Source organism: Neophocaena asiaeorientalis, unplaced genomic scaffold (assembly GCF_003031525.2).
Source record: "Neophocaena asiaeorientalis asiaeorientalis breed wild unplaced genomic scaffold, Neophocaena_asiaeorientalis_V1.1 scaffold454, whole genome shotgun sequence".
NCBI lineage: Eukaryota > Metazoa > Chordata > Mammalia > Artiodactyla > Phocoenidae > Neophocaena > Neophocaena asiaeorientalis.
In genome coordinates, this window is record NW_020173722.1 from 191,029 (window position 1) to 204,346 (window position 13,318).

The 13,318-nt window shown below is 41.2% G+C and overlaps 1 protein-coding gene across 1 annotated transcript in view; it reads left to right on the forward strand.

Moving 5' to 3' along the window:
- The window catches only part of HK2 (hexokinase 2), a 60,828-nt gene extending 57,627 nt beyond the window's left edge, over positions 1-3,201 (forward strand). Inside the window, exon 18 of the mRNA XM_024750664.1 lies at positions 900-3,201. Coding sequence (XP_024606432.1) covers positions 900-1,044 — 145 coding nt within the window. The 3' untranslated portion in view covers positions 1,045-3,201. The remainder of the gene's footprint in view (positions 1-899) is intronic.
- The last annotated feature ends 10,117 nt before the right edge of the window (positions 3,202-13,318 follow it).

The following is a 13,318-nucleotide window of genomic DNA, read 5'->3' on the forward strand; positions in this document are numbered from 1 at the left end:
CTCTTCAACTAAAAGTTAAAAGAATAGAGCTGTGCCCCTTGCCTGGACATGAGGTAGGATGGAGAGACTCATCGATTGAATTGTCACCTGCTGTCACCATGATTGTTTCAGGGAGCTGAGAAACTTGCCCAGAGTCTACACAGTTAGTGAAAAGACTGGACCTTGAGAAGTTCCAAGTTTCTCTTGTTGATGATCAGTGTCATTGTGAAAATAGGAACCTTAGTCCCAAGTGAGGGTCGGAAGGGGGACAGAAGTCTAGCCACCAGCACTGGGGCTTGGTGTTAGGAGCCTCTGTTCTCAGCTCTGCAGATGGGGAGGAGCAACTCATCCCTGCTATTGTGGGGAGATGATGACAAACGGTTTCTTCCTCTAGTCCCATATCAGGAGGAATCTGTGATTTCTGTTCTCAACACACCCTCCTAAGTCTGCTCCTTTTGCCTTTAATGACATTTTGGGTTAGATATGAGTCTGATGTGAGTTAATACCTCTGGAAAATAGAATATCACACATGTGGCGCTTCATCCTTCCCTCCAGAGTTGATGAACAGGTTATATATACACTTCTGCAAGGTGTGCTTGTGGCGTCCATGACTGTTGAACTTCTCTTTCACTGCTTAGTTTTAAGAACACAGCTTGCCAGAATCTCAGACTTTTGTCCTAGAGTTGAATCTTAGCTTCCCACTTGCCCACTGTGACACAGAATTTGGGCATGTTGCTAGTCTCTCCAAGTTTCAGTTTTCTGAAACACAATACATAATGTTTCCTACATGGTAGCTGTCATCCTCTCTCCCATCTCAATTATTCCTGGGTTTCCAGCATCACTTCTTAGGGTCCCATCTCCGAGGACACAAATCAATTGTGACTAAGGTATTTTTTCTGTCTTCTTCCCAACTTTTCCAGCTTTGCCAAAGTCATGCATGAGACGGTGAAGGACTTGGCTCCAAAATGTGATGTGTCCTTCCTGGAGTCGGAGGATGGCAGTGGGAAGGGGGCGGCTCTCATCACTGCTGTGGCCTGCCGCATCCGAGAGGCTGGACAGCGGTAGAGCCCCTGAAATTGGAAGGACTTCCTCTGGTTTCCCTTCTTTCCTGCTTTAAATTATAAGTCGATCCCCTTGTGTCAGAGACAGACCCCTTGGCTTTTCCTTGGCAGAGAGGACCTTATTGGACTGGGTTTTGTCTCTGGCTACTCACTGTAGAGTTTGGTACCCAAGGCTTAGCCCTCCTGAGATAAATACAATTTGAAGTAAGGATTTGTTCCCACTTGTCACAACCATTACCATTGGTTCTCTTAAAACTTGAAAAAAAATTTAACCTTTAGTAATCCCCCTGGCCAAATTCCATGTCCCCGTATAATCCTACAGGGTGGGGACACTAATGAAAAAATATGGTTGCTTCACCTTGGAGCCTGAACATGACATTTCTAGGTGGAGAGCATCCCCCAGCATGGAAGTTGATGCTGTTTCTCCTCTCAGAGATCTGGGAGGTCTCCACTGACTTGAGCCTGATTCTCCCATAGGCAGGGAGGAGGGGCGGTAATGTAGGGGAAACCCACGGACAGCCATGTGGCAGCCCCTCTTCAACCTCATCTTTAAGCGTTTGCCTAGTGGGTTCCAGTGGATGCTGTTCCTGGAATCAAAGCATCCCGAGTCTGAGCAAGCAAAACCAAAGCCAAGAGTCCTGTGAGTGGGCTTGTTGTCACATCTCCTTGTGGGTTCACAAGTCATCCATAAGCAGTGGACCTTTGGGGGAGGGAAGACTTTTTGGTCTGTTTAAAAATTTTTTCCTGCAGAGGTGGAAACACTGTATTTTCATTTTAATTTATATTTGAAATTTATTTAGTTCATGAAGTACATCTGCTCCTTCATTTTGACACTGTACGTAACGATCGGTTGTATGTAACGTATTTATATGTTAATTTGTTATGTCTGTAAATACACAGGGTCTCATTAGTAGATCAGTGTAGTTAAAGGATGGAAGATGAAGATACTGATTGGTTCCTAGAAATACCTCATTCATCTTCAGGAAAAGAAGGAAAGCCTCTTTAGGGTGAGCGAATGGCCAAGCAGCTCCTTGCCAGCTCCTTTCCCTGCAGACTCAGAAACTTGGAAGGGGGCTGGGGACAGAGTGAAGGAGGCTGGGGCTATGGATTGAAGACACCACGCTAACTGGCTGCTCAGTCTAGGGGCTTTCCTGGAGCCATATTACATGAGATGCTAACAAAGGAAACAGGAATCATTTCAAATAGACTCTGCTTAGAAATCTTCATCCTTAGGGCAGTTATTAGTATTTTAAACCTCTCTAACAATATAAAGGAAGCCACCAAAAACATTGAAAAAATTGTCTAATTGTTGATAGCAAACCGAACCAAAACAAACAATCAAACAAACGAAACTTCAGGAACAACACTTTTGGTGGATTTGTGCCCTCCTAGCAAAGTTCGCCTTCAATTTGTTTTGTAAATGTTCTACAAGAGGTGTTGTCCACAGACTTCCTTACACTGAGCTGTTTTTACAAGAAGTGTTTATTCCAAACTGCTTGGTGCGGGGTTGCGGGGGTGGTGAGGGGAGACATAAAACCTTCCTTACCCTGCTCTTTAGAGTGCAGTTAATTCTGAATCTGAAAGCCCACTTCTGCCCTAAAATGATCACACCCCCACACGTTAAACCTGAATACTTCATAATAAAGAGGGGATGACCTTTTAACAATGTTGAGTAGGATACGAGGATCAAAACAGAAAAATGGAAAGACGCAACTCAATAGCACCCAATTTTTGCACATTTATCAAACTTGTACTGGAACAGTGTCTAGATTTGTGTATCATTAAAGGATGCCCAAGAAATAGAAATGAACCTTAACTTTTAAACTTGAAAATTAGGCACCATCTATGAAATTGCACATTTTTAAAAGGTAGAGCTGTGTGTGTGGCTATTTAAGACGTGTCATTGGTTTCCAAAAAGGAAAGCTGGAAAATGCAGTTTGAATGTTTGTGTTCCCACAGTTAGGTGACAGTTCCTTGCTGACGCTGCTTTGCCCATGTAAATACATTGACTCTCAGTCTTTGACTGGGATGTGCTCAATAGCAGATCATCTCAAATCCTTGAGCCCTCAGTCTAGTGAAGATGTTGTCATGTACAATAAAGGACTAGTTGAATTAACTGTGTGATGTTAACTATTAATAAATTTTAACATTTTTCAAAGTATTCAGCGTGTGATTCATGAGCATTTTTCAAGAGTACAGTCATCTTTTGAGCATATTAGTACTTCCTGGCCCATCTGAGTAGTTGATGAGTGTTTTGATTTTGACTATATGTGCTTGACAGGCATGTAGCTAACTCTTGGCCTTGACCCCAGATATTTCTCACTCCAGAAACACAGTTCCAGTGGAACGGGAAGGTAGGTGACCTTTCCTAGGCCGTCTTTGAGCCCCCAGATCTCAAGCACCACTGAAGAACCATGGCTGGCCCAGCAGTCTACTGTTTAAACAGTTTGGCTGAGATGTAGCAGAACCCTCAGAGACTCTGGGTAGTCTCCGTATAGGCATATGTGATTCACATTCAGGATAAGTAAAGCCCTTACTTATATGAACATCTAAAAAGCACTTGCCTCTGTCCTATCCTTACAGTCTTTCAAACCCTCTCCTTAATAAGCAAAATACAAACCTAGGAAATAAACTTCTCACAGGTTCCTGGTGATACCCACTGACTTTAACATGGCCCTGTTTGACAATAACTGAAGGGGGAGGCAGATCAAGGCTAACAGAATACTAGAGATAGCCAAAACACAAAATTCAACCTAGCTAGTGGTGAAGGAAAAGAAATTTAAATTAGACCCTATTTTTATGACTTCAAATTGGTGAGATTATAGGAGCATTCTCATATACTATTGGTGGAAATGCAAGGTATAATTATTTAGGAGGGAAATAGTCAATATCCACGTTTTGTGTAATTTTCTAGAAATTTGTGCAGAGGAAGTACACATAGCTGGAGACCAAGATTTAGCTTTAAGGGTACTGGCGACTGTATAACTTAAAATAACAAAATCGGGGAACTCCATACCGTGGGTCTGCCTACCTTGTACCAGGGTCCAGTCAGGAAGACAATCTACTCCAGTTATTTCGAACAGATTTTAACACAAGGACTTGGTTATGCAGGTGATAGGAGAGCTGAGAAGTCCCACAGTATAGAGGAGCAACCCAGAGATTAGCAACATCAAAAAAACCCACTTCTATCCCAACGGCTGGGCCAGATTCCGAAAGCTGGAACCACAGAGCTGGAGTGGGAGGTGGTTAGAAATACCCTGTCTTCTCCCTCCCACCCTCTAGTTTTCTGCAGTGTCTCCCGTTGACTGACCCTACCTGTGAGGCAGGGGAGGGTGGGACCTGGAGCTAAATAATAAGTGAGGTGCATGTACCCTGTAAAACCATTACAATGTTACTGAAGGTTATTTGGTATCATAGAAAATGTTGACAGTATGCTGAAAGTATGTTACAAAACAGTATGGGGCCTTAGCCCCATTCCTCAGCAGCCGTCCGTCAGATTTCCCCACCTCTGCGACTTGGGCACCCCTGTGGGGCTCTGGAGCAGGCCACTCTGCTGGGCCTGCCAGCTTAAGCTGCCAGTTGCTCAGGGCAACTTTGGCAGCACCGCCCTCCTTAGGTCACTGCTGCTCCATCACAGAGCCTCGGAGAAGAGCCCTCCCTTTTCCCAGTGGGGCTCCTGGGTGGACATAGACCCTTAATTCCCCATAGATCATAATACTGGACAAGATGCTCTGAAGGCAGTTTTCTCAGGTTTCTGCGCTCAGAGACCCTGAAAGCCTCTGGGCCACCCATACTCACGGGTTTCCCACAGTCTTCTCCCTACTCAACTCCCACCTCCTCTGTAGGGCTCCTCACCACCGGGAAATCTATTTCCTGCACCCAGGTTGCTTCCAGCTTGGAAATAGCTTTTCCAGCCTCTGCCAGCCTGTCTTACCTTTCACTCCCTTCTTTGTTGCTTTGTTTTCATTTTTGGGGGGCACCAGGGGCAGAAGGCTAGATTACTCACACCCCACCCCCCCTCAATTCAAGGCATTTTCTAGTCTTTGCAAGGAGATTTCTTGCTTTTTTATTTTCTTATTGCCTTTTATCCTCTGGTCCATTCTCCACTCACAAGTGGCAACTATGTTACTGTATTGATGTGCAGTTTATTTGTGTGTCTTGTGTGCATGCTTTTTAAAAATTAATTTTTATTGGAGTATAGTTGCTTCACAATGTTGTGTTAATTTCTACTGTACATCAAAGTGAATCAGTTATATGTATACATATATCCCCTCTTTTGGATTTCCTTCCCATTTAGGTCACCACAGAGCACTGAGTAGGGTTCCCTGAGTTATACAGTAGGTTCTCATTAGTTATCTATTTTATACATAGTATCAGTAGTGTATATGTCAATCCCAATCTCCCAATTCATCCCACCCCGCTACCTTTCCTCACGTCTCTACAAATGACCCAATTTCGTTCCTTTTTTTTTGCGGTATGCGGGCGTCTCACTGTTGTGGCCTCTCCCGTTGCGGAGCACAGGCTCCGGACGCGCAGGCTCAGCGGCCATGGCTCACGGGCCCAGCCGCTCCGCGGCATGTGGGATCTTCCCAGACCGGGACACGAACCCGTGTCCCCTGCATCGGCAGGCGGACTCTCAACCACTGTGCCACCAGGGAAGCCCCTCGTTCCTTTATATGTGTGAGTAATATTCCATTGTATTATGTACCACATCTTCTTTATCCTTTCCTCTGTTGATGCTTTTTATAATTTACAAAATGCTATTGGCTAAAAATTGCTTTTTGCCTTTTTTTTTTCAAGACTCATGGATGCCGCTATTGGGCATATCTGACTCTTCACTTCCAGTAATTGCATAAATATCCCACTGTGTGCATGCACTTTGTTTTCCCACCTGTACTTCAAGTGATGGACATGTGGATTGACTCAGCTCCAGCTACACCAACATCACTGCAACAAGCATCCTTGCACATTAATCATCTTTGTAATTATCTCACTGGGCATGTACCCACCCAGGAGCAGGAGAGCTGGAGCATAGGTTGTACTTTTGCTTAATTTGACCCTCTCCTGCCAAGTTACTCTCCCGAAAGTCTGCCCCAAGCCACCACTCCCGCCAGCAGTGAATTGTAGCAACACTTGGCATTATTCTGTTTTCTACTTTTTATTAATGTGCTTAAAATGAGTTCGTATGATTGTTTTCTTTAAATCTTTTTTTTACATCTTTATTGGAGTATAATTGCTTTACAATGGTGTGTTAGTTTCTGCTTAATAACAAAGTGAATCAGTTATACATATACATATGTTCCCATATCTTTTCCCTTTTGCATCTCCCTCCCTACCACCCTCCCTATCCCACCCCTCCAGGCGGTCACAAAGCACCAAGCTGATCTCCCTGTGCTATGCGGCTGCTTCCCACTAGCTATCTACCTTACGTTTGGTAGTGTATATGTGTCCATGCCTCTCTCTCGCTTTGTCACAGCTTACCCTTCCCCCTCCCTATATCCTCATGTCCATTCTCTAGTAGGTCTGTGTCTTTATTCCTGTCTTACCCCTAGGTTCTTCATGACATTTTTTTTCTTAAATTCCATATATGTGTGTTAGCATACGGTATTTGTCTTTCTGTTTCTGACTTACTTCACTCTGTATGACAGACTCTAGGTCTATCCACCTCATTACAAATAGCTAAATTTCGTTTCTTTTTATGGCTGAGTAATATTCCATTGTATATATGTGCCACATCTTCTTTATGCATTCATCCGATGATGGACACTTAGGTTGTTTCCATCTGCTGGCTATTGTAAATAGAGCCGCAATGAACATTTTGGTTCATGACTCTTTTTGAATTTTGGTTTTCTCAGGGTATATGCTCAGTAGTGGGATTGCTGGGTCATACAGTAGCTCTGTTTGTAGTTTTTTAAGAAACCTCCATACTGTTCTCCATAGTGGCTGTACCAATTCACATTCCCACCAGCAGTGCAAGAGTGTTCCCTTTTCTCCACACCCTCTCCAGCAGTTACTGTTTCTAGATTTTTTGATGATGGCCATTCTGACTGGTGTGAGATGATATCTCATTGTAGTTTTGATTTGCATTTCTCTAATGATTAGTGATGTTGAGCATTCTTTCATGTGTTTGTTGTCAGTCTGTATATTTTCTTTGGAGAAATGTCTATTTAGGTCTTCTGCCCTTTTTTGGATTGGGTTGTTTGTTTTTTTGTTACTGAGCTGCATGAGCTGCTTATAAATTTTGGAGATTAATCCATTGTCAGTTGCTTCATTTGCAAATATTTTCTCCCATTCTAAGGGTTGTCTTTTGGTCTTGTTTATGGTTTCCTTTGCTGTGCAAAAGCTTTGAAGTTTCATTAGGTCCCATTTGTTTATTTTTGTTTTTATTTCCATTACTCTAGGAGGTGGGTCAAAAAGGATCTTGCTGTGATTTATGTCATAGAGTGTTCTGCCTATGTTTTCCTCTAAGAGTTTGATAGTTTCTGGCCTTACAGTTAGTTCTTTAATCCATTTTGAGCTTATTTTTGTGTATGGTGTTAGGGAGTGATCTAATCTCATACTTTTACATGTACCTGTCCAGTTTTCCCAGCACCACTTAATTGAAGAGGCTGTCTTTTCTCCACTGTACATTCCTGCCTCCTTTATCAAAGATAAGGTGACCATATGTGCGTGGGTTTATCTCTGGGCTTTCTATCCTGTTCCATTGATCTATCTTTCTGTTTTTGTGCCAGTACCATACTGTCTTGATTACTGTAGCTTTGTAGTATAGTCTGAAGTCAGGGAGCCTGATTCCTCCCGCTCCGCTCTCAAGATCGCTTTGGCTATTTGGGGTCTTTTGTGTTTCCATGCAAATTGTGAAATTTTTTGTTCTAGTTATGTGAAAATTACCAGTGGTAGCTTGATAGGGATTTCATTGAATCTGTAGATTATTTTGGGTAGCAGAGTCATTTTCACAATGTTGATTCTTCCAATCCAAGAACATGGTATATCTCTCCATCTATTTGTATCATGTTTAATTTCTTTCATCAGTGTCTTATAATTTTCTGCATACACGTCTTTTGTCTCCTTAGGTAGGTTTATTCCTAGATATTTTATTCTTTTTGTTGCAATAGTAAATGGGAGTGTTTTCTTGATTTCACTTTCAGATTTTTCATCATTAGTGTATAGGAATGCCAGAGATTTCTGTGCATTAATTTTTATCCTACTACTTTACCAAATTCATTGATTAGCTCTAGTAGTTTTCTGGTAGCATCTTTAGGATTCTCTGTATATATAGTATCATGTCATCTGTAAACCGTATGATTGTTTTAATTTACATTTCTCCACTATGACTTTGAGTATCTCTTTTTATGTTTCCTTCAGTAATTGCCTGTTTGTATTCTTTGCTGATTTTTCAACCAGGGTTCTTTGTTTTCTCTTTCTGATTTGCTGGAAACCCTTATTTAATCTAGATGATCAGTCCTTTGTTGGCTCCAGGTATTGTATCTTCTCCTAATCTGTCAGTTTAGTCCACAACATCCTTTGTTGACTAGGAATATTTTCTTTTGGTATAACCCAATCCACGAATTCTTTTTGCTTTATGTTTTGTACTTTTGACATTTCTTTCCCTTAGCCCATTAACATTGTCTTATATTAATTTTATTAATAGTTTTACTTTTTATTTTAAAGGGTTAATGTAAAATCATTAGGGAGTCCATCTTTCAATGTAATATCAGGGAGATTACAGTTTTTTTTTCTTCATGTTATTAGTGGGTCTGCCCTTTCCCACTGATTTGTGACCCCTCTTCTGAAATATATTAAGTTCCCAAGGGTCTGTTTCTGAGTACTTCTTTCTGCCCCATTGACTGTTTTCATTTGTTCTTGAACCACTAACAGACTGTTTCTATTATCGCGACTTTCTAGTGTGCCTTAATATCCTAGCAGGGCAAGTCTCCCCTCTTTTCCTTTTCAAATTTGTGCTATTCATGGCTGGTCCTTTATTCCTCCATGTAAATTTTAGAATAAGTTTATCAGATCTCTGATAAAAAGCAGCTTAAATTTTGGTTAGAGTTGCAGAGAAATTACTGATTTGTGAGGTAGAATTGACATTTCGAATGTTTACAAGAACGTTACAAGATTGTGTGTATTAAAATCTTTTCTGCTTTTCTCAGAGTTTCAAAGTTTTCTTTATAGAGGTTTTGCGAATTCTTTAAGTTCATACCCAGAGAGTTTATACTTGTGCACAGTCCTTGAATTTTTTTTGTGTGTGTGGTACGCGGGCCTCTCACTGTTGTGGCCTCTCCCGTTTGTGGAGCACAGGCTCCGGACGCGCAGGCTCAGCGGCCATGGCTCACAGTCCCGGCCGCTCTGCGGCATGTGGGATCCTCTCGGACCGGGACACAAACCCGTGTCCCCTGCATCAGCCGGCGGACTCCGAACCACTGTGCCACCAGGGAAGCCCCAAATCCTTTATTTTTATTATATTTTCTTGTTGATTATTACAGGGATTCTTGGCCTCGGCATTGTTAAGATTTGGAGCTTGATGTGAGGGCTTTGGGGCTTTGTTGTGAGGGCTGTCCTGTGCGGTGTAGGGTGTTAGCACCATTCCTATCTTACACCATCAGATGCCCATAGCAGCCCTTCCCTTCAATGCCTGAAAATGTCTTCAGATAGTGCCAAAAGTCCTGTGGGAGTGAGATACCCACATAAAACACTGAACTCAATATTTTGTCCCAATTATTGTATGGGACATGTTTAATTATTTATTTCTTATCCAAAATTCAAATTAAACTGGGTATCCTTTTAAATGTTATTTGTCCAATTTATCAATCCTACCTGAGAGGCAAAGTCACTCCTTGTTGGGAATCACTGGTGTAGAGAAAAGTTAGGAATTTGTGTATGTTGATCTTGTTTCTGATAAACTTGCTCAATTTTATTATTAATTGCAGTAGGTTATTTATTCTGTTGTTTTTTTCTATGTAGATTACCATATTTTTAAATAAATAATTTGTTTTATTTTTCCCTTCAATTGCTAAAACTTTTTGTTTTCTTTTCTTACCACATTGATTAGGATGTCTAGCACTGCTATACAGTAGCAGTAATAGTACACTTTTTAAAAATTTATTTTTTATTTACTTATTTATTTTTATTTTGGATGTGTCGGGTCTTGGTTGTGGCACATGGGATCTTTGCTGCCGCATGCAGGCTCTTTGCTGTGATGCGTGGGCTCCTCTCTAGTTGTGGTGCACGGGCTTCTCTCTAGTTGTGGCATGTGGGTTTTCCTTTCTCTAGTTGTGGCACATGGACTCCAGAGCGTGTGGGCTCTGTAGTTTGCAGCAAGCAGGCTCTCTAGTTGAGGCACGCAGACTCAGTAGTTGTGGCGCTCAGGTTTAGTTGCCCTGTGGCATGTGGAATCTTATTCCCCTACCAGGGATGGAACCCACGTCCCCTGCATTGCAGGGTGGATTCTTTACTGCTGGACCAGCAGGGAAGTCCCACTAGTATATTTTTGTCTCCTTCCCAATCTTAAAAGAAACGTGCCTAAATTTTCTCCATTGAGAAAAATGTTTGATTTCGGTTTTAGGGTACCAATTTAAGGAACTTCTTTTTCCTATTCCTAGTTTGCTAAGAATTTTTTTTTTTATTATAAAATCTTAAGCAGATGTTGTACAACATTAAAGTCTTTTTCTGCATCTATTGAAAGAGATGCACGTTTTTTCTCCTTTAGGCTTTACTGTAATAAATAGCATCAATGCATTCTCTGGAAAATTTTCCTTTATTGCTGGGATAAATTATATCTTTTAGTACATTGTTGGATTAGTTCACCTGGTATTTCATTTTTTGCATTCTCATTCATAAGTGAATTAGTTTTTGCATTCTCATTCATAAGTGAAATGAGGCCATCATTTTTTCTTTTGTATTGTCCTGATCTGCTTTTAAATAAAAATTACATAACTTCACAAAAAAGGCTGAGCAGTTTTCTCTCTTTTTTCATTTACATATGTGAAAGTGTACAGAATAGATTACTGAATCCTCTGTGTTTCAATAGTTATTAACTCATGGCCAGTCTTATTTGGTCTATAGCCCCATGCTCATCTCCTCATATTATTTTGAAGCAAAACTCAGACATTTTATCATGACCACTACAAATGCTCCAGTATAAAGATAAGAGCTCTCTTTTTCCAACCTATCCACAATGCCATCACCTCCTCCCCAAATACTCATAATTCCTCAATGTCAAGAAACACCTAGTCAGTTTTTAGACTTCCAATTGTCTCATAAATGTCAATACAATTTTTAAAAATAAGAATCCAAACAAAATCTACATGTTGTGCTTTGTCACCTGTCTTCTAATCTCTCATAGCCTTCTGCTCCCTTCCAACTCTGTTTTCCTCTCTTCTGAAGAAATCACATTGTCTAGAGTTTCCCATGATTGCATCTCTAGTTTGGCATGCTCCCCTGTCCTCTGTTTTCCTGTAAATTGGTAGTTTAATCTCAATTCTTGATCAAATGTATTGATAGATTCAGTATTTTAGCAAGACTACTTCAGAGTGGTTCTTGCATTATTCTTTTATTTTTATATGTCTGTAATTGTTCTCCTTTTATTGTATATTTGCATATTTCAATGTATAATGTCTCTTTCTCACCCCTTTCTTGATCAGTCTTGCCAGAATTTTATTTCATTAATCTTTCCAAAGAATTAGCTTATGAATTTTGTTAATTTTTTTTGTTTTTTTCTCCTTCATTTATTTTTCACCCTATCTTCTTCCTTCTTGTTTCTTGAACTTGCTTTGTTGCTCCTTTTTCAGCTTCTTAAGTGAACTGTTTAGCTTATATTTGAAGTTATAAATTCCCCTCCATCTACTGTTTTTAAGTCCCTCAAATTTTAATACATTGCCATTTCACTGGAATTCTAAGTAATTAATGTGGTATATGCTTTTTTTTCACCTTATAAAATTCAATACTCTCTTATTTAGTTTTCAGTAATTTTTTTTTTTTTTGGTCTACGTTGGGCCTTTGTTGATACGTGCGAACTTTCTCTAGTTGCGGTGAGTGGGGGCGACTCTTCGTTGCGGTGCACGGGCTTCTCACTGCAGTGGCTTCTCTCGTTGCAGAGTCCAGGCTCTAGGCGCGTGGGCTGCAGTAGTTGTAGCACACAGTCTTCAGTAGTTACAGCACGAGGGCTCAGCAGTTGTGGCTCATGGGCTTAGTTGCTCCATGGCATGTGGGATCTTCCCAGACCAGGGCTCGAACCCATTTCCCCTGCATTGGCAGGCAGATTCTTAACCACTGCACCACGAGGGAAGTCTCTAGTAATATGTTTTTTAAACTATGTTTTTGTTATTCTTTTCTAATTTTTTTGTATTATGGTCTGAGAACATAGTCTGTTTGATATTCAATATTTGGAATTTGTCAAGTCTTCCTTTGTGTCCTAGTATATGGGCAATGCTGTAACCCTTCTAAAGGTGTCTAAAAACTCTGTATTTCTCTGGTATAGTGCATAAACTTAAGCAAAGAGAGAGAGGCACAAGCACAGAGGCAGAGTGACTGTGGATAAATTCTAGATGATTAACATAAGTCACTTCTGAGTTTCTTGGTGGTAAATTATAGGTGGCCTTTGTTTTCTTCTTGGACAGTAGTTTTTGTTTGTCTGTTTCCTAATATTCTTGAAATCAATGTCAAAGATTTCACATGGCACTCACTGCCCTAGGTTGGTAAGAGCACTGGTATGGACAAAGGATGACATGTGCCACTGTAGATTGTGTGGATGGCCTGCCATCCTGCTCTGTAAAATGAGGGGATTTAAGCTCCTCACTCAGCTTGAACTTTTGTGTTCTGTTATTTGTAAGCTCCGTCTGCTGCTGGTGTGGTTACCCAAAAATACTTGCACGTTGGTGGTCATCCAGGCGTAGGTACAAGCATCGTAGGAAACCTCACAAAACAGGCCCTCAGGGTCCCACCCACAGGCAGTGGGGGTGGGGAGGAGGCATTCCTCTCTGCATTAGCAGGAGATGATGTGGCCTTTTGCCTTCTATCCGTTAGTCATAAACACGTTTCTTTCTCCCATGATGGTCTCTGTGCTCCAGGCTGCAAAACCCTTTCCAGGGAACGCAGGCATGAATGGTGCCAATTGGAACGTGGAAATAAACAGGAATCAGTACCCTTGGCAGTGCTGGGACTTCAGGTCCGCTGAGGGACAAATGTGTACTCTCTGTTTTATTAAATGTTTTCCTTCTTAATAAGCAGTGGGAAATGCCAGAACAATCTGCAGCTGCTTGCTGACCCTGGGGACTGGGAAG